The sequence below is a fragment of the Natator depressus genome, chromosome 7 (assembly GCF_965152275.1).
Source record: "Natator depressus isolate rNatDep1 chromosome 7, rNatDep2.hap1, whole genome shotgun sequence".
Taxonomy (NCBI): domain Eukaryota; kingdom Metazoa; phylum Chordata; order Testudines; family Cheloniidae; genus Natator; species Natator depressus.
This window is the reverse complement of record NC_134240.1, coordinates 101056846-101079276: the sequence shown is the minus strand read 5'-3', so window position 1 is coordinate 101079276 and position 22431 is coordinate 101056846. Positions and strand designations below refer to the sequence as shown.

At 41.1% G+C, this 22431-nt stretch overlaps 1 protein-coding gene across 2 annotated transcripts in view; it reads left to right on the top strand.

Moving 5' to 3' along the window:
* DOCK1 (dedicator of cytokinesis 1) overlaps positions 1-22431 on the top strand; it is a 540600-nt gene that overhangs the window by 445359 nt on the left and 72810 nt on the right. For both annotated transcript variants that reach the window (XM_074959163.1, XM_074959164.1), the window contains exons 36-38: positions 2910-2950; positions 4200-4290; positions 11085-11204. In XM_074959163.1, the coding sequence (XP_074815264.1) occupies positions 2910-2950; positions 4200-4290; positions 11085-11204 (252 nt within the window). The remainder of the gene's footprint in view (positions 1-2909; positions 2951-4199; positions 4291-11084; positions 11205-22431) is intronic.

Genomic DNA, 22431 nt, shown 5'->3' with positions numbered 1-22431 from the left:
TGATGTGGCCCTCCAGCCAAAAAGTTTGCCCAGCCCTGTACTAGAGCTAGGAACCAGCTCCTATAGGCTAATTATGTAATACTTCGGTGCTTTCTGAGATCCCGGAGCTCAGGGTAAAGAGCAGAGCAGCTGGCAACAGCTTGGTTTAGTGGTTTCACATGATTTTCCTTGGGAATTCAGCAATTTTGTAGAGTTTTGAACCCAAACAGGGCTAACTACAGAAAACACAATGGAATTTTGTGTGACTGGGGTTTATTTGAATACAGAGCTCAAAGCAAAAGATGTGGGATACACAACCCTGGAAATGGAAACTGAAAAATTTCTCTCAATAACCCACCCATCTTGCAAAGCATGGAGTTTCCAGTAGGTCTCGAGCTTTCTTCAAATACAGCTTTTCTGTGTTGCATCTGTGCAGACATGAGTGGTCATCTGGCTTTTTTCAGTGTTTCTTTTTATGAGTGCAGCCATAGTCCATTTCTCACACCCAGAGTGATAGTCCTTAAAACCTCACATCCAGTGCTTAATTTGGGCTAGGGCTTGCCAGGGCTGAGGCCCGACACCTCTAGACTTGGCAGTTCATAACCTCGGCACCTCTGGGCTAGCCGTGTCAGTTACGAAAGTAAAAAAGCTTGCTTGAGCCCCAGCCCCAATTTCATTACAAATTAAGCACTGCCTACATCCTCTAGTCTGTCCATGTAGCACAAACCACACGTTGGCATCTTCCACCGCACATGGGCTCTTCTTCAGTCGTCTCCAGTCCTTTTACTAGGACAGCCACTCCAGCTCTCCCAGCTGAATTGCACACTGCTCTGCAGGGAGTTCATCCTCATTAGGGGCATATCTATCACTGCCCCAAGCCTCTCACTGTTCTCCTGGGTCCAACTATCTAGTGTAGAGATGTTGAATAGGTAAACCCCTACTGTCAGTCCTCAGCGTTGGCTCTCTCGCTTAAAAGTCAACAGGAAAATCCCTCTGTTGCCCTCTGGCCTTCAGCCCTCCAGTCCTTTGGCCCTGGTTCTCTGGCTTCTCGAGGTCAGCCAGCAAACCCTCTTGCTTGTCTCCTGCTTTCAGCCTTCCCCAGGAACCACCTGCAGCTTCTGTTAGGGACCTTCAACAGCAAGGATGGGCAAACTTTGTGGCCCAAAGGCCACTTTGGGGAATAGAAATTGTATGGTGGGCCATGAACGCTCACAAAATTGGGGTTGGGGTGCAGGAGGGGTGAGGGCTCTGGTTGGGGGGTTTGGAGGGCGGGAGGGGGATGAGGGCTGGGGCAGAGGTGCGGGAAGGGATGCAGGTTCCAGCTGGGAGTGCGGGCTCTGGGGTGGGGCTAGGGATGAGAGGTTTGGGGTGCAGGAGGGTGCTCCAGGCTGGGATCGAGGGGTTTGGAGAGCAGGTGGGGATGAGGGCTGGGGCAGAGGGTTGGGGCATGAGGAGAGACTCGGGGGTGCAGGCACCAAACAGTGCTTACCTCAAGCAGCTCCCAGAAGCAGTGGCATGTCCCTTCTCTGGCTCCTATGTGGAGGCACAGCCAGGTGGCTCTGCACGCTGCCCCATCCACAGGCACCACCCCTGCAGCTCCCATTGGACCTCTGGAGGGGGCCATTGGAGCATGTAGGAGTTGGAGCAGGGCCATGCTGCTGCTTCCAGGAGGTGCATGGTGAGGCCTCCAACCCAGCGCCCTGGCTGGAGCAGGGCCAAGCTTGTGGTGTGGCCCCCAACCCAGCGCCCTGGTCGGAGCGCTGGAGCGGGGCCGAGCCGCGTGGTGCAGCCCCTGACCCAGCACCCTGGCCAGAGCACCAGAGCAGGGCTGAACTGTGTGGTGCAGCCGCTGACCCAGCATCCCGGCTGAAACGGGGCCAAGCTGCGTGGTCCGGCCCCCGGCCGAAACGGGGCCAAGCTGCGTGGTCTGGAGCCCGACCCAGTGCCCTGACGGAAGTGAGGCCAAGCCGCATGGTCTGCCTCCCGACCCAGCGCTGTGGCCAGAGTGCCGGACCTGGGCCGAGCCGCATGGTCCGGCCCCCACACAGCGCCCTTAGTGGGCTGGCTTAAAATGGCTTGTGGGCCAGATCCAGCCCACGGGCCATAGTTTGCTCACCCCTGTTCTACAGTCTCCTAGTCTCTGGCAGATTTTACCTGTCAATCTTTCACTCCCAGACAGCCTTACCTTACCTGTCCTTTTTCTGATGACTCCTTTTCAGTCTCTCCCCACTTATATGGGCTAGGTGCCTTCTTTTAAACCCAGATTAGTCACAGGTGCACTAGCCTTTTTCCTCCTAAAGGACCAGTGTCTCGTTGTGACAGTTGGGGGGAAAATTGGTAAATCCTAGCATCTTTAATATCTTTTCTAATGTTTCATATCATACATTTTCAATATTTGCAGTACTTTATCTCTGTCTGTCTCAAGGCCAGGGGCATTCAGGGATTTCGTACAGTAGGATGAGATGTGGTATATAAAAACCGAAAAAGGAACAATTTTAACTTTCTATTTTTTAAGAAAATATTAGAATTCAAGAGTGAATGACTTATTACTCAAGGTTTAACGTTTAAAAACCTTAGTTCAACAATTACTTTAAAATGATGTTTTTGTAGGTTACCAAATTTTAACTGAAAGCAGTTAATGCTGTGTGACTTGCAAATGTCTGAAGTATATTTTTCCCACCACTGTGATTCTGATTCAGAACCTTTGCAGTGGAACGTAAGCCCTAAAATGTTACGCAATGAAGCATCATCATGGTTTTAGATTTTATAGTTAAAGAACTTACAGGCTTCTCTACCAGAGGCAAATTTCATTTTGCAATTTTTGAGGTTGATATTGTGCACTTACGACTTTGAATTTAGTATGTATTCTGTGTACATGACACACTGCAAAATCAAAGTCTTTAAAACCGAATTATAATTTTACATTTCAGAATTTCTACAAAGAAATTGAAAGAGAAGAAATGTACATAAGGTGTGTAAGCATGTCCTTTGACATATTTTTGCAGCTCACTTTACTGTAATTGGAGAAAATGAATTGTCTACTAAGCTACTGATTTGGAGGGGGGAAAATGGTAGTAATGAAAGGCACATACCTGTACCGAGGTGTAAACAGATTGAGTTTACAGAGACTAATAAGCATCAGTAATTAGGCTCATAAACTTTTTTAACCCTGCTGCATCACCTTCACTTTCATTATTGTAACCATTGAAATACTTAAAGGTATTATGACATACAGAAGAAAATTAAGACAAAAGAAAAGCCAGGAACTAATTGAATTTTTTTTTCTGCCAAGAACTAAATTTGTGCCTAACAACAGAAGGATGGATTACTGACTATGAAAGTGCATTCAAGAGCATTATTCTTGCGTATGTCTGATACAACATCTATATGAGGCCAATCCAGAACCCCTTGAAGTCAGTGGGAACAGGATCAAACCCTATTTCTGTAAACAGAAACTGTTGGCTCAGTTTAATATGGGCACCGAAGCCTGTATTTAAATTGATTTTTAAAGTACGCGATTAATCTATATTTTGTTAATTGCTACAAAAAACAAAACAGAATTCTTCTCAGGACATAGGCTGGTCTTGAGGTTCAGGCAAAAGACTAGAAGTCAGAATACTTTTGTTCTTTGCTGGCTCTGCCACAGACATCATGTATGATTGTTCTCTTGTGTCTATTTCCCCATCTATACGATTAGGATAATAATACCTACTGCACAGGAGTGATGTGAGGTTAAATTCCTTAATATTCGCAAGGCATTTTCAGCTCTTTGGAAGAAAGGCATTATGAAAGTGCAAAGTTATTGTTCTTTATCATATAATTAGTATTTTATATTTATTTTCCTATCATTCTGTCGGAATTTTTTATCTGACAGGAATGATTTGGGAAAATGAAGTGAGGACTGCAAGTGTGGCTCTTTGAAAAGAATTGCACTTTTATATCAAACTCCTTACTTGTCTTTTTTTTTTTTTTTGGTCATCTCCAAAAAAAAAAAAAAAAAGCAGGACATCAGAGCAAATTACAGTTTTATAGCTATTCTTAAACATACCAGTACCTTTTGTTGATGTTGCTGTTGATTTTCTTGGCATGCTGTATCCTAAAAATTTGTCTGAAGTAGTGAAATATGAGTTTTTAAAAATCCCAGTTTTTTTTACTGTTGTAGTCTTCAACACAAATTATTTTGTGACATTTTAAGAACTGACTCTCTTTTATTACCGTAGGTATTTGTACAAGCTATGTGACCTGCACAAAGAGTGTGATAACTACACTGAAGCTGCCTACACATTACTTCTGCATGCAAAGCTTCTTAAGGTAGAGTACTTGAAATATATTTAGCATTTTGAAGATCTTGCTGTTGCAGATTACTATGTAGCTTTGTGTTTATTTTTTCATATGAGCTTTAGGACATCCACATTTACAAATTACGATTATTAACTTATTCAAAATAAAAAAAGAAGTAATTCAAAGTTGTATTGTGATTTACTATATGTTCCATAATTAGATATTATTGTAAACTTAATACATAGCCTAGAGAACGAAAATTGAATCCATGTTCTCTGTCTCATAGAAGAGCAATATGACTTACTGATGGTGATCTAAAATATCAGCAGTAAAAGTGCAATAAAATCAAGAGTAAATAGCATAAATTATCAATAAAAAAGCTAACAAAAAAGTAAATGCATAGGAATGCTAGTAATCTTTGGAAGAATCTCAGCAGTTGTTCTTGCAAATCAGCTTTCCATAGAAAACTGTGCTAAAGTAATAAATGGGTCAGCCCATGAGCCTAGTGGAAGCTCAATGCACTGTTATGCAGGATCTTAAACTTAGTCCTTTGCTTCAGGACATTGGGGAAAAATTAACAGTAGTCCTCCTTCCAAGATCATATCTTTTTAAAGGAGTGTCTATGGTAATTCAATGGTATGATGTACCGAATGCATCTAAATTAATATAACGATATCAATGTACTTTAAGGAGTGTCTGAAATAGGTCAATAAATAGACCAGTAGTATAAATTAAATTAATTATAAAACATACAGAATTTTAATATTACCAGGTAATAATACCTAACTTTTTATAGCTTTGATTGACAGTGTAATAAAGCTATAATGTAATGTCACTTAAAAGCTTTACTTTATACATATTATCTAAAATGAGTGGCTTAATTATGTCATTACATCATAAATATTGCTGCATATATTAACAGTTTCCCTTATTCCCTGAAGTGTCATCTAGAAGATTCCAGTTGCACTTCAGCAGTATGCGTGCCATTTTGAAATCACATTTTTATTTTATTACTCCACCCATGTTAAGGAGTGACAATGAGTTTTTATTTTTAGCTTTAAAAGAGAGAGGGGGAGAAGTAGAAATCTAAACTTCACGCCCTTTGCTTTTCTCTTTATGGCCCTGATTGTGCAAAAACTTACATCTGTACTTAACTTTGTGCATATGAAGTCGTTGGGGCTACCCACAAATCATAAAATTGAGCATGGGCATAAGTCTTTGCAGGGTTTGGTCCTATGTCACTGGAGGGGAGCTCAAAGAATGAGACATGGAAAGGTAGCAGAAAGAATTAAATTTGGGGCTTGAGTTTGGATAGTGCATATACTTCAGTGTCTCAAGATCTTTACTCTTTTGATCATTCTTCCCATAGACTTTAGTGAGAATTTCATATGTGTATGGAGAGCAGAATTTGGTCTTCAGTGTGTGAGAGCTGCATAAGTGAACAGATGTTCATGCAGCGCATGTACTAGGAAGCACGTTCTTCTATAAACTTTAATTTTATTATGATAATTAACACATGTAAAAATAGGGAAATGATTTGGTGAAAAATGTTGAAATTCTTTGTTATTTCTGTTTAGCAGAGTTTGAAATTATCCATTTTCTGTGAAATCTTCCATGATATTTTTATGAAAATGTGTACTGCGTTCATTTTCATAACACTTTGTTTATTGAAAACTCTAAGAAAAGACAGTTATTGGTAAACTAAATTTTCCCATAACAATTTTGATAAGCATTTCAATAAAAATTTGGTGAAAATTATAATAAAAATATTATGAAAGTTTTTGCAAAAAATTGAAAATGTCAATAATTTTGACCGTTTTTCATGAAAAGTTTCAGTTTTGAACAAAGGTCATTTTTCTACAATGAAAAAAGTTTTCATGCAAAATATTTTGTCCAGCCCTGAAGATTTTTTTTAGAATGAGGATTCTGAAAAGGTAACTGATGGAAAACAATGTTTATGGTAAAATAGGAATGTATATTGAAATCACAGCTTCTGTGAGAACTAGAATGATAACCCTGAATTCCATAAAGAATTGACTGATAAGCATTAACCTTGCAAAATGTGACCTTCTGTTACTTTGCCTAAGTTTTGCGTGCAAAATTTGTGTGTGCACTTCATATGTAAAATCCAAATTTGCACTCTCAAGCAGACAACTGTGAGTACAAAGTAGTTTCATTCTTGTAATTTGTCACTATAATATTTCATTGTTGTGTTAGCAATAATTCAAAATAATTCATCAATTTAGAGTGTGTGCATTTATGTAAATATGTATGTGTAGAGATATAAACAATATGTAGCTCAGTATTTGTACCTAGAGCTTTAACAGACGTACAAACTAAAAGCTTTTACAATTTTTGTATTTTGCAGTGCAGTATCCGGTAGTAAAAAGCACTAAAAAAAACCCCACATCAACAGCTATTTGCCAAAGGACAAAAACCTATCAGTTAGAGCAGTGTTTCCCAAACTTGGAACGCAGCTTGTTCAGGGAAAGCCCCTGGTGGGCCCGGCCGGTTTGTTTACCTGCGGCGTCCGCAGGTTCAGCCGATCACGGCTCCCACTGGCTGCGGTTCGCTGTGCCCGGCCAATGGGGGCTGCGGGAAGCGGCGGCCAGTACGTCCCTCGGCCCGCGTCACTTACCACAGCCCCCATTGGCCTGGTGCAGCGAACCGCAACCAGCGGGAGCCATGATCGACCGAACCTGCAGATGCGGCAGGTAAACAAATCGGCCGGGCCTGCCAGGGGCTTTCCCTGAACAAGCAGCATCCCAAGTTCGGGACATACTAAGTTAGAGGATATATGAAAGATAGGGTGGTCCTTCATAAGAAAGAAATCAGCCCTTCTAACCGCAACTAATTTCGTAAGGATTTTTAGCTGATAATGTGCAGCAAAGTAGTTTTAATATGGGGAACTCAGATAAATATGTTTGGAATAAAGAATAAATAAACTTACATTTAGAAAGATATAATTGAAAGTGTTGACTAAAGGCTACCCTGGCTGCCTTCTTATTTTTCTCTCAGGATTATGAATACATTGTGCCAAAATTGTAGTTGTAAGGTTGAATGTGGTTCAGAGCACTTTTTTGTGGAACTGTGTGAAGACATTTTCAAATGTATAAACTCAACTTTACTTTAAACTCGATTGGTGATTATATAAAAATGAAAATGTCAATGATATTCAACTGGCACTTAAAGGATAAAGCTATTGCTAAAGTGCTTTTATAAGTTATTGCTTTCATAATGAAATATACTACACAGAGACATAACTTATGAAGATAAAGGTTTGAGAAGATGACTCTGACACCTTCAGTCATACTGAATTTTCCAGGGGGTTTTGATTACAAATTTGAATGAATAACTAGCTGATTTTGTGGACACAAGGATTTCTGTTATTCCCATTAGGGAAATTAAATGGATTGACAGTCTGGATAATATTTTCTTACTGGAGTTATTAAATGATGTCTAGATTGTCATAACATGCTTGATCATATGTTCCACAACCAAGTCTGATAGACCAGATAAAACATTTCCCTCTACTGAGGTGCTGCATCTTCCAGGAAGATGATGGAATTCAGAGTGCAAGATAATTTCACTGTCTTTTACTCATTAGATTTTGTAATTTTTTAATCAATATGTTTTTATGTGGCCTCAATTTAGAGTTTAAACTATTTCCATTAACTACACTTTGGAGTATATTTTTATTCTCCTTTATAAAATATTTTCAGATACCAGATGAGTATTTTAATTTACTACTGTTAATTAATGGAAATGAAATATCCATCATATAATCAATTTTTTACTTACAATGTAAGACAGTAGAAAATGGCAAAAATAAAAGTAGCATTTGCTTTGGCTTACAAATAAATCAGATCTGCTGTGATTTTCACATCCTAAAGAGCATACAGTCTCTTTACTTTCCATTGGAAAATACTTGATGAGACCAGTGGTCCATTTAGTTTGATAGCTTGTCTCTAATAGTAGTCAAGACCAGATACTTCAGAAGAAGGTGCAAGAAACCCTTCAATAGGCATTATGGGATAACCTGCCCTGAGAAATGTTTTCTTCTAAGTCCTTCAGTGAATGGTTAGATTATGTCAACATTTCTAACGTTTATTTACTGGTTTTTCAGTTCATGTGGTGTCTCTTCATTACTGTGGAGCATGTAACTTTAAACTTCAAAGCCTCAGGTTCTTTTCCACAGGACCTTGAGGATGGGATTTTCAATGGCACTCAGCACTGGAATAAATGTCATCAGATTGAAGTCAATGGTAAAACACAAATCGGTTTTAATGGGATGAGACTTAGGTCAGCCCTGAGTGCTTTAGAAAATCCCACCTTTAAATTTGTAAGAACTATGCCACTGTGCAGAGAGAGCAGCTATTTAGTTCTTAGAATTACTGCACTCCATATATAGGTCAGCTGGACGGAGACACACACACACATATTATCTCTCTCTCTCTCTCTCTCTCTCTCTCTCATATGGAGATGTTCTTTCTTGTTTTCATTTGGTTTAAATTAAGTTGTTCAAGCTAATAGTACACAGTAGCTCTTTGTGTGTAGAAAAATGTAATTGTATTTTAGACTCCTGTGGAATTTGTGTAGTTTAGCAATATGGCTTTTGCATACAAAAAAGTGGCTACTTATAGAAATGTGACTGGTAGCTCAGCAGTGGAGACTTGAAAATTGACATCATCACTGGGTCTTTGGAAGCACATTTGTTCTTCCTTCCAGATGCAACTTGTTTCTGATTAAACTCATTCTATTGAGTATATACTAAAATCGTTCTAGCCCAGACAAACAGATTGTCATACAGAGTGGTCTGGATCGCTTGGTAATCAGGGCCCAGTCAGACAAAATGTGTTTTAATAAAGTCAAATGCAAAGCTATAAATCTAGAAGCAGTGACACACTTAAATAGCTAAATCTGTTTATTTATCAAAAAGAAGATTGAGAGGTGACTTGATTGCAGTGCATAAGTACCTTCCAGGGAAGAAAATACTGGGTATCAAAGAGCTCTTTAATCTAGCAGAGGAAGGCATAACAAGAACCAATGGCTGGAAACTGAATCCAGACAAATTCATATTCGAAATAAAGCACACAGTTTTAACAGTGAGGGTGATTAACCACTGGAACAAATTATCAAGGGAAGTCATGGATTCTCCATCTGTTGATTCTTTCCAATCAAGACTGGATTTCTTTCTAGAACATATGCTTTAGTCAAACACAAGTTATTAAGCTCAGTGCAGGAGTAACTGGGTGAAATTTCATAATATGCAGGAGGTCTGACTAGATGACCTAATAGTCCCTTCTGGCTTTAAACTTTGTGAATGAATCTATGAATTGCTGTTTTTGCAGGGACTGCTTTTCATCCCAAAGTTGTACCTTTTACTTTTGGGGACAAGGAAAGAATAATTTTACATTCTGTAGGAAACAACGAGCAGTTCTTTGAATTTTATTTTTCTAATCTACTTGAAGTCTCACTTTACCCCTCCACCTCACCATTTTCCAGATGGCTACTTTAGATAAAAGACTCTACCCCAACGTTCTTATTGAAAACACACATGTATATAAATTAAATATTTTAAAAGACCGTATTTGTAACAGCAAAAAGAAAAGGAGTACTTGTGGCACCTTAGAGACTAACAAATTTATTTGAGCATAAGCTTTTGTGAGCTACAGCTCACTTCATCGGATGCAAGTGAGCTTTAGCTCACGAAAGCTTATGCTCAAATAAATGTGTTAGTCTCTAAGGTGCCACAAGTACTCCTTTTCTTTTTGCGGATACAGACTAACATGGCTGCTACTCTGAAACCTGTTTGTAACAGGACATTTCAGGTTGTGGGTCATGCAGGGTTATCATCATATCTCTGATAGTTGGCACTGTTTTTTTGTTCTATGGAAGTATCATGCCTATGCATGGCAGTATCAAAGTGTGAGACTATACGTTGTTCATTGAGACAGCAATTGGGGGGAAAGACCCTGTTAACCTTAACGAAGATAGTCATGGAGTCAAATTGTTCACAAAGTTATAAAAAGCAAGGCCCTCCCTCCCCTCCCCGCCCAAATTTCAGGCAGCCTCTATATTTTTGTTTGCTATTTTTCCTTTTTCTCCAGTCATTTTTCTCCAAGAATTTTACCTCTTTACCTTCTATGTATACAGTTCTGTCCACTCATATTGACATAACCCAGTTTTGTAGGCTTTCTGTCAGTGTAAACCTACTAATAATGGCTATTTATCCAGCCAACTGTGTTGATCAAGACTGCCAGGTCACTCTAATGCCTTCTATCAAGGAGAAAAGGAAACCTCCTCAAAGACCTGTCCCTTAGCTGATGCTGAGATATATAAACCATTCTCAAAAAGAAAAGGAGTACTTGTGGCACCTTAGAGACTAACCAATTTATTTGAGCATAAGCTTTCGTGAGCTGCAGCTCACTTCATCGGATGTGTACTGTGGAAAATACAGAAGATGTTCTTATACATACAAACCATGAAAAAATGGGTGTTTACCACTACAAAAGGTTTTCTCTCTCCCCCACCCCACTCTCCTGCTGGTAATAGCTTATCTAAAGTGATCACTCTCCTTACGATGTGTATGATAATCAAGTTGGGCCATTCTATAATTACTATAGTTCAGGTAAGTAACTCCACTGCCCTGGAAATCAAAATACAGTATCATAGGTGCTGTAAAATCTTTTAGATATCGGGCCAGCCCTGATGGCACTTTTAAAAATAAACCAAGATTGAATGTTTGCATTAGCCCAATGTCATTGATATGTTACATCATCTTTTATTGCCTTCCATTTTTTCACTCTTCATGTCTGGTTTAGTGGTCAGAAGAGGCATGTGCAGCACATCTTACTCAGCGAGATGGATACCAAGCAACTACTCAAGGACAACTTAAAGATCAGCTGTATCAAGAAATTATCCATTACTTTGACAAGGGCAAGGTAAAAAAAGGAAAAAAAAAAAAAAAAAAAAAAAGCACGTTGCACTGCTCTTCTCTCTTAAACTCGCTCTCTCTCTTTCTTGCTAAATGAATGCCAAATAGTAAACTTGCATCAAGTGACCTTCAAGGAGCTTTAAACTTGTTATAAATTGTAATTTGGAATGTTTTATGTAAACAATCTGCCAGCTAGCACTTACAGATAATAATACTTTAAAAAAAATCAATGGTACTTTTATAAATGCTGTGTTAAGTGTAAATAGGAAAAGGGTAAATAACTGTAAATGCTGTGGGGGGGGGCCGTGGGGAAAAGTGAAGCATCTTATTTTGAGAGGGTTCATTGGCAATTGTGGTTAATGCAGTCTGTTAGCTATCTTTGTTTTTTCCCCCTTTGTAACAATCAAATTAATTATCTAGAAGGATGAATGAATCTCAGGTTGGTATCTTAAAGAGGTAGGGAGGGAAGAGGTCAGAAGGGAATATTTCATTGGAATTGCTACTTTACTCTGGATGAATATGGATGGGTTTGACATTGGTTCGGTTTTTTGTGTGTGTCTGTCAGTTTGTCTAAGTTGGGGAGGGGAAAGGAGAGGGGAGATACAGTTGGTGACACACCATTCGTTGGGCCTACTGGCACAAAATGTTTAAAAGGATGTATAGTAGAGATGGCAGACTCATCATCAGAATGTTCCAGGTACATATGTCTATGTTGTCCCAGTTTATTGTACAGAAACGGGGCAAAAAATAATTGTCAGTTTTTACAGGAATGAATTGTTGTTCTGCCAGCTCAGCATTATGCAAGCATGTTTTTAATGGCTTCGTATTGGTTTGGATGAAACTCCATAATATTCTATGCCCTGAAAAAGCCAAATATGGTCACTTTATATTAATGTTATCTTTATAAGTAGTTAATAAATGATAATATATATTCTAATAAAAGATTAATCTTCTAGATTGTTATATAAGCCTCCAGGTGTGCTTATAACCATCGATAACGTATGTTAGTCATGTATGTAACATACTTGTAACCTCTATTAAATATTATTAACCCTCTATCAACCATTAATAAATTAAACCTTACTACAAAGCATGACCAAAAATATATTTTAATTTTCTTTGCAGTATAAATTTTTGGGGGCAGCAGGTTGAATGGTTTTGTTTTTTTTATTGCATGTTATAGTTTCACCCTTGTTCCTAAATAAATTACACTTTTTTGTTTTCAGTGGCCTAATTTCCTCAGTAACTGAACACCTGCAATTCCTCTAGACTCAATGGGAGCCGTACTTCTGAAAATCAGGCCACTGGATTTTAATTTTAAATTAAATCAATAATGTCCTTTCTCCTCAGCTGCATGTGAAACAGCCAAGCTACTTTAAAGTTGTACTTGCCCATTTCTGCTACTTTTAGAACTAATGAGCTGTTTATGAACAGCAGGCAAAAATACCTGCTGTTTACAAACGTTCATCCTGTGCAGCATTACACAGGCAGGCATCTAAAGCTTGAGAAAACACTGTTGGATTGAATAACCCCACATAATTTGAACATATTGTATTATCTGTTGTATACTTCAGCCGAGAGAGAGGGAAGTAAATGTCCGCTTGTTTAAGAACTGATGAACAGCCTGTATTTTGCCCCTTTCACTTATTTTTGGATAGTTGAACAATATCAGTGTGCCATGAGGTTAATAAACTCATGCAATCTTGGACTAATGGGTAAGGCAAATTCCAAAGCCAAAGCTACCCCGCAGTAGAGAATGTACTGCTTTTAGACCTTCAGAGTTAGGATCCAAGTCCAGAAAAATTCAGAGATATTAACATTTCGGAATGTAGTTTTTAAATTCCCCAATACATTTGCCTTTTTCTTGTATTTGACCTTCTATCTTGCAAACATTTTCTTTTTTCTGACTGGTTGATGTTCTCCTTTATTCTTTAGCATGCTTACCATTTTTCCAAAATAATTATAGTATTTTGCTCCCTGTCTCTTCTTTCTAAGCTGTTTTTTCTTAACCTTCCCATTACTCTTCTAATCTCTGTCCTTTCCAAAGTAAAATGCAATTTCCTCCAGGTTTCCTAGGAGCCTTCATATCATTTTCTTCCTCTCCTAGATAAATACCCTTCGCCTGTTTCGTATTTTTTGCTATCATCTTTTGGTTTTCCCCCTAAATGGCCTTGTGTTCAGTTTTATCATGTCAGTCTAACCGATACACTGAAACTGCCCCAAATTGTCTGGAATTACGATGTTTGGCTTAAGGTCTTGTAATTTTCCATAAAGCCCTTAATCCAAGGACTTTCCTGGGAATGTAGGCTGCTGTGTAGCGTGATGACAGTAGAAAATAGAATGGCGGTAATAAAAGAAAAATGTCGTCCATGTGGAGAAGTTGATGTTAGTCAATGTTAAAGAACCACTGAGGCCAAGAAACAGGCTAGAGGCACTAGTAAAAATAATATATATTGTATAACCCAATTTATGTGGTCTCTCCAGCTGTTGTCAACAGAAGCTGTGGAATACCGGGTTCCTATTCCTTTTTAGTAAAATGTACAATTTCTTTAACATGTTTTAAGGTTAGAGCTGGACACTATGGTATACAAACTGTTAGAGAGCTTATTCCTTCACTCTCCCACTTCCCTGGTCCTTCTCGCATGAACAGAGAGCAACAATACCCGAAGTCCGAAGGTGCAAATAATTCAATGTTTATTGGGGTGAACTTCCAGCAAGCTTAAATACAAATTCCTTTTTCCTTATTTTCGAATCCCAACTTACTTCCTGTTTGCCCCTAATTTATATAGTAATATTCTTAGCTATACGTTAACCAATCATTCTACTGAAATTTAACTAACCAATCCTAACATATTGTAACATGATTAGCTAACCAATTATATCCCACCACAATAATTAGATTACACCCAGCAAAATTAATTATACAGCAGACAGAAACAATCACAGAACCAGACAGAGATTATACAGACAATAGCAAAGTGGGAACTATAATGACAAAACAATACAGAAGTGAGGATTTCACATCCCAGCTATTGATAAGTGAGTTCTTGCCAGACAGGATGCTATCAAACTAAGTTTCCTTTTACATTTTCTAGGCACTTCCCTTTCTCTGGAGGTGATAGGAATACAATCCTATCCTGATAGTGCCTGACAGCCCAATAGCACCTTATTTCAATGTGACTGGTTTGGAATGTGAGGATGTGACTGTTCGCTTCCTAGCTTATGGCTGCCTCTGCTGCTTAGCCAAAGGCCTTAGCCTATGAACAGGGCCTCAAACTGTCACAGTAAGAGAAGGCCCTTACACCAGCAGACAGTGATTTTGATTCTTTCTTTTATACCTCTAGAACTAGCCAAGTGATAAGAATACCCCTAAATTCTTAAAGTACAGGCCTTTGCAGACAGGCCTGAATATCTATATCCTAACACAAACCAATAAATATTTTTCCCAAGTATTAAATTAAAAATGTTGGCCTCAGAAGTGAGCAATAAATAAATAAATAAATTCCCGTTGCTGATTGATTTAAAAGTCACGCTTTTGCTGGATGCACAATAATTAAAGCATAAGTGCTATTTTACACTAAATATCTTGTGATGGCGAAAAGCTCAAATGTCTGTTGCATCTCACTTGATAGCCTTTCTCTATGAAATGTATACCTGTGCAGAGGGCCAATGCAAGGCTTGTACACTGCTTAAGTCGCACTTAAGGCTTTAAATAGGAATTAAGTGGTGCCTAGGTCTTGTATGAATTTAAGCCTATGACAGTATATTCAAGAAAATGAGGGATACAACTGCTGTCCGTCCCACTAAACATTTTATATTCTTCATACCATAAGCAATAGGGAAAGATGTGGTTACTGTGAACGATGACTAGATCGATACATCCACCTTTTACTGCTTCATCCCCATTATTTTTCATTTCTTCAAGACTAGATTACTTCCCTTACTACCTGTCTGTCCCAGGCCCCTATATTCCTCTGCCAAAAGGCTATTACTTACATATAGTGTAGTATCTAATGAGCTACATCTGCTTCAGTCAGCAGTAAATAACCTTCAGGTCCTTGCCAGGTTCCAACAACTGCTCCCAGGGTGGTCAACGGGAGAATTCTGCCACCCTGTTTCAAGGGTGCTCAGGAAGCAGGTTTGTGTTGACAAAGGCATGTGGGGAGGACAGCAAGAAGAAGTGAGAGGAACTATATACATTAGGGAGGGGTTATGACGTGTTACAAAGAATTAAACATGATGCAAAAGGTAAGAGAAACCATTGAACAAATTCAAACAGGAGATTTAAATGGTCAAAGCAGCTGGAGGAGGAGATTAATTTTAGGAGTAGCTTTTTGATTAAACTGAGGGGATGGAATGAAATGAGATGCATGGAGGCCAGACAGGAGGAAGTTGCAAGACAGAAGGATTTTAGAGGTGATGAAGAGGAGGAAACAACAGTATTTAGAGAGAACCTGGAATAGTCTAAGGTTATGGAGAAGAAAAAGAGAGCAGAAAGCTTTTGCAGGAAAGTTGAGAAGTTCAGTTTTCACCCTTTTGAGGTTGTCATAGTTGAAGGAAAATCTGGGAGGAGACATCAGAAGGGCAGTCAGCAATCCAAAACTGCACAAAGATAGTTTGGGTAGACAGAGATATGTAGTGTTCAAGATAATCATTCATAAGAGAGCCATATTAACTTTCTGTTGAGTAAAAGGAGCTGCAGATAATCTCTAATCACTGAATAGAGCAGATTCCTGTGTACTCTATTGAAATAGCATGCGTTAAATGTTTCTTTACAATAATATAATAAAATGTCCTTTACATAATTTGCTAAATTGCAATTTTACAAAGATTGATTCAGCATGAGCAGATGAAACCTTTTTAAAGCATATGAAACTAGACCCATAGCTCTTTTCAGGCTGTGACTATGTCACGTGAACTTTAAAATTAATTTAATTGTAGGATATTCGTTAAAAAGAATATCCTTTCAGATTCTCAAAGGCTTTCCCATAAAAGGATGCAGTCAGAGTCCTGTGTATCCCACACAACTGAATTCAGAGGACACTTTTTTCTCATTCTTTCAGCAGAAGAGAGGCATTTTCCCTATAAAATCAGAACCCATTCTCACTTGTACGCTATCCAGATCAATTGTTTCCTGCATTAAGGAGTCATTCATCAAACAAGTACTATATACTAGCTCCCTTTCCCATTACAGTTCATTTCTCTAAAAGACTTGCCATGTCCTAGGCAAAGCTGGGAAAAGTTCCAAAGCAAGAAGTCTGTGAGGCAGCAGATTGGGCATTACTGACCTTCAAGAATATTTATAGATTTCAGTTAACAGAATCCTTTGCCACAACCATACTGCCCTCACCCAATATACATTAGGTGTAGTATACACAAGGGAATTTTTTGAGAGGTTGCAGTGAGAGGTGCACACTTTACTTGAAGGTGGATATCTAAAACCACTGGAATTAAGGGCACTCAGCAACACACACATTGATTCATGTGGTAAAAACCTCTTCTTACTCCCTCACCATATGACAATTGAATTTCCTCATCGGGTCAAAGTTGAGCATGTAGGGGTATCGTGGAAGTTGTAGGAAGGTCCCAATGACCAGCAGTAAGTCCTTTTCTTTAGGTCAAATTACTTCCACAGAACGATACCAGTGAAGACACAGGAAGGAAGTTAAAAGAATTTTGTCTCACAGTTGCAGTTTTAACAAGAAAACTAAGCATGCTATTAAAGGTAGTTTTAGCATTTCAAATCAGAAAATGAGGTTGTGTCTGAGATACACCCCCCCTCCCCCCCATTCAGGTACAATTTTAGTTACGTGAATTGTTTCTTCAGCAGAATGGAAGAAGGCTGAGGTTGTTTGACTGCAGATATAAAGGAGAGTCTCTGTTATAGTCTATATCATATTGAATTTTGGGATTCATGTGTAAGCTCTCCATGCTGGAAAAAATAATTTACTAATCAAAGTGTATTATTAATAGGATTTGGATTAAAGTTGCTTCTGCGGGCCCCAACTGAGATTTTTCATATTTGTATTTATTTTGTGTAAGTTGCCCATCGTAGTCGCATCTAGGTTCATCAAATCCTTAAGATCAAGCATTTATAATTAAGAGTATTCTCTAACATCAAATATACTGCTACTGTCTGGTCTTAATAGGGACATCCATCTGTCAGTGATCACTTCATAATTGCTATGTAATTATTTTTCCAAAAGCCTGGTTAATTAAATAGGCCTATCTCTGTGCCCAAAAGGCCACCAGACTCTAGCTCTAGTGAGCTGCCAGAGAAAGAGCAAATTCTCCAGGCAAAGATCCTCTGCTGAGAATGACTTGTTTCCAGTCCTGGAGAGTTTTATCCCAGGAACTGACAGAAGTAGCACCACAGTCAAAGGAGCTGTGCCAGTTTACACTAGCTGAGGATCTGGCCAAATTAGTTTATATTAAATGACACCATGCATTTATACTGAAGCAACACTCGTAGTGACTGAAGGTAGATTGGGAATGTGCTGCTAGAATTGTTGTACTGAGGCAGAGTCCAATAAAAAGACTGAATGTGCTTCTTTACAGTGTTGGTGTGATTCCAAAATTATTTAGAATTACATTTATTTTAAACCTGAAGTTTTTTGAAAACCATTTGATACAGATCATCTGTCACTTTAGATCTGTCACTAAAATATTTTCACAAAAGCAGAAGCTAGTGATACTCCATTTTTGGAGGCTGACTGGTTAAGTCTAGAGCAACCAAACAGAAAACTGTGGGATGAAAATTAAGGTAAGAGTATATTCTTTGAAACAGAGTTGTGCAAAAGATAAGGATGACTGAAGCTGTAAAGAAGCATTAAACGTTAAGGAAGTTTCATTGCCTTAAAAAGAATTCTACACTTGCTGACTTACCACACAACAATAAATAATAGTTTTGGTTTATATACGTTTGCAGGATATTGTTGCTATGAGCCAGAAGAAACTTAGTCTAAAACATAAAAAGTGCAAGACTATATTAGATTTTTTTCTAATTGTTCCTCAACAATTTTTTCTAATTGTTCCTTCATTTAAAGTTAGAACATTTTTCTTTCACCATTCTAGATTAAACCTTTTGTTTCATATATGTAGTTTGTACTGGAAAATAAAGCCTTACATTTGCAAAAAATCTGTTTCCTACTGTAGCAATTGTCATATAATTTTCATCAGGCCTAGATGCCTTGTTTTCAAAACAGAATTAATAATTCCATTGAACATAAGAGCTGCTAATGAGTCAGACCATGGTCCATCTTGCTCAATAGCCTGTCTCCAACAATGGCACATACCAGAGCTTCCGGGGTAGTGTACAGAACAGGCCAGTTACGGAGTGAACCATTCCGTCTTCCACTCCTGGCTTCTGGTAGTCAGAGGTTTTGAGTCACCCCAAGCGTGGGTTGTGTCCTAGTCATTGATGGACCTATCCCCCATGAACTTGTCCAGCTTTTTTTAACCCAGTTATACTTTTGGCCATCACAACAGCCCATGGCAATGAGTTCCACGGGTTAATTGTGCATTGTGTGAAAAAGTATTTCCTCTTGTTTGTATTAAATCTGATACCTATTAATTTCATTGGGTGACCCTTGGTTTTTGTATTATGTGATATGCCAATAACGCTTCTCTGTTCACTTTTTCTACACCATTTATGATTCTGTAGAGCTCTGTCATATTCCCCTTAGTCAGTGGTGAGCTGGAGCTGGTTCGCACTGGTTCGCTGGAACCAGTTGTTAACTTTAGAAGCCCTTTTAGAGGGATAACCAGTTCTAAAAAGGCTTCTAAATTTAACAACCGGCCAAAAGTGGTACCTTCGACACCAACTCCGTGGGTGCTCTAGGGCTGGAGCACCCACGGGGAAAATTGGGTGGGTGCAGAGCACCCACAGGCAGCTCCCCTCCCTGTCCCCATCCCTAGCTCGCCTCCGCCCCTGAGTTACGCTCCGCCTCGCTCTGCTTCTCCGCCCCCTGGCTTCCCATGAATCAGCTGTTTGCACAGGAAGCTGTGAGGGGGGGGCTGAGAAGCAAGCAGCGGCTTCGCGCTCAGGCCCAAGGAGGCGGAGCAGAGGGTAGCTGGGGCGGGGGGGCGGGGCGCGAGGAGGGTCGCCTGTGCTGCAGCAGGTAACCCGGGGGAGAGGGGGGGGGTACAGGGGAACTGCTCCCCGCCCCAGCTCACCTCCGCCTCCCTGGGCCTGAGCATGAAGCCACCGCTTGCTTCTCAGCCCTCCCAGGCTTCCCGCGTGAACAGCTGATTCACAGGAAGCGGGGGTGGGGGCTGGAAAAGCAGAGCGGGGCGGAGTGTTCAGGGGCGGAGGTGAGCTGGGGCCGGGGGCGGAGCTGCCGGTGGGGGCTCTGCTCCCACCCAATTTTCCCCGTGGGTGCTCCAGCCCTGGAGCACTCACAGAGTCAGCGCCTAAGGCGCCACTTTTGATGTGATCAGTGGGGGGAGCGTCCGCTCTCCCTGCTCCCCCCCTAGCTTTTCTACCCCACCCCTCAGAGCCAGAGGGACCTGCCGGATGCTTCCTGGGAGCCGCCCCAGGTAAGCACCGCCGGGACTCCCCACCTCGCCCCCCGGCAGGTCCTTCTGGCTCTTAGGGGCGGGGTGGAGTGGGCACCCACTACGGTGGCCCACGAGACCCTCCTGCCCAGCTCCAAGGGCAGTCAGGGGAGGGGGGTGGATGGGGCAGGGATCCGGGGCGGGGGGGCTACGACCCCCTCGTGGGGTGAGGAGGGAACCGGTTGTTAAGATTTTGGCAGCTCGTCACTGCCCTTAGTTGTCTCTTTTCTAAACTGAACAGCCCTAATCTTTTAGTCTCTCCTCATATGGAAGCCATTCTATTCCCTTGATCACTTTTTTTACCCTTGTCTGAACCTTTTCCAGTTCCACTGTATCCTCTTTGAGATGGGGCGACTGGAACTGGACACAGTATTCGAGGTGTGGGCATAGCATGGATTTATATTGCACTTTCCATCTTCAAAGCACTTTAAAAACATTAACTAATTCATTCCATCCCTGTGCAGTAGGTGAATATGTTGTGATCCCCATTTTGCAGAGACAGAAGCTTTGGCAAAGGGGTAAAGTGATTTCTTCTAAAATTACAAAGAGAACTGAATGTACCAAATTTTAGACCTCATGAATTTCTGGCTCCCATTAATCCCAGACTAGGCAGCAGGCAGCAGACATTAGATTGGTGACAGTCTGTGTTTTACATAATAGTGCTAGAGTCCTGAAAAAAGAAATGCTGGAACTCTATTATAAGTGATAGAACCAGAAGTACTGGAACAGCCTTTTGGCTCCCCCAAACAGTGCCAGAACTCATTTCAACTCTCCAAAAAAGTGCCAGAATGACGTTCCAGGACATTCCAGCACAACTCAGGCCCTGCTGCTTTCTAGCTGTCCAGAGCCTGTCTTTGGGGCGCTAGACCCCTTGTTCCCTACCCCACACAAACCAGCAGCAGCAACTGCTTTTCAAGGCTTCAGATCCCCGCCCCCACCCCCCACCCCCAAATCCAGCGGCAGTTTTTGAGGATTCTGGGTTATTCTTTCATCCATTCCACCTCTGCAAATCTGACAGCAGCTTCTCTCTGGGACTCCAGGCTCACTGTATCCTTTCCGCCTGCAACTAGTCCCCAACCTACTTACCTGCAGTCAGCAATGGCTTCCCTTTGGAGTGTAGACATACTATTTCCCTTCCCCCACAACAGACAGCAACTTCTCTCTCCAGCTTCTGGCTCCCTCTTTCCTTTCCTCCCTCTCCCCTCCCCCCAGCTCAGGGATGGCCAACATGTGGCTCATTAGAGGTTAATATGCGGCTCCTTGCATAGGTGCTGACTCTGGGGCTGGAGCTACAGACGCCAACTTTCCAGTGTGCCGGGGAGTGCTCACTGCTCAACCCCCCACTCCGCCCCTTCCCCCAAATGTGCTGTGCACTCCGTCCTCCTCCCTACTCCTCAGAGCCTCCTGTGCATGCAAAACAGCTGATCACGGCAGGCGGGGGGCATGGGAGGGAGGGGGAAGTGCTGGAGGGGGGAGGTTGATGGGGGGCTGCTGACGTATTACTGTGGCTCTTTGGCAATGTACATCGGTAAATTCTGGGTCCTTCTCAGGCTCAGGTTGGCCATCCCTGCCCCAGCTGCTAGAGTGGCTCTTCTTCCAGGCTATGGGCTGTTGATTGCTGCCCTCTGTTCCAAGCTCCAGCAGCCACTAAGCTGCGCAGGCTTCTCTTCAGGGTTCTGAAATGTGGTTGGGTGGATGACAAACAGAGGGTGAGAGGTACTTACTCCAGGGCTTTGTACAAGGATGAGACCTAGGAGGCATCCATTTGCCTTCCAGCTACCTGGCTCACCACCATACCAGCTTGGAAGCAGTCTTGTTTATCATGCAGCTCGCCTGCCTACTCCAAATTGCCATGCCCCACACAAATAAAGGAGCATGGTAGAGAGAAGACAGGATGGGTTTGTTTTGGGGGGGAGGTGGGAAGGGAGCAAAGGAATTGTTTTTTGTGGTCGGGGAGAAGACCAAGAATGGAAGCTAAGGAGACGGAAGGATTGATGGATGGATGCCAGGAGGTGAGAAGGAATAGATTTGATTTGTGGGAAGAGAAGGAAAGGATTTGGATGGACATATGCATGCAGAGAGTGTTTGTCAAATAATTTTGTCTGATAGAATTGTATGGGCTGCCTGAGCCCACTGACTCCCAGCCTGGTGCTCATATCACTAGGTCACGGGTCTCTCGTTTTGCCCTAAAAAGCCTCTGGGATAATATGTAGAAAAACTCAGTTTTGCCAATTCTCATGATTTTATTGTAAGTCCTGTGACATTTTGGTGCTGTTCTTAAAGCCCCAGGTCCCGGGATACCGGGATTACCTGAGTACCTCAGCTTTCCTCCTGTCCCTCAGCCCTTTCCACTGCTGCTCTCATGTGGGGAAGAAAAGAGGCAGATCTCTCCCTCAGAAAGGTTCTGCGAGAAGGGGGAAGGGCTGGCAAGATTCAGTTAGCACTATTAGAGTTGAGTCTCGAGGTGAGCAGGTGTCCATGTAGGAGAGGTCTGTGAATCGGTTTCACTGCATGCGGATATCCCCAGGAGTGCTCTTTCTTCTTACGCCTTCTGAGCAGTCAGCTCAGGAAGCTTGTGTTGCCGCATCTCACATTTTTTCCTTGCAAGGCAGATGTCTTTGGGGAGTGACGGGGAAGCAAGTGCTTACCCCTTCGCTTGCTGTTTGAAGCAGTAGCCA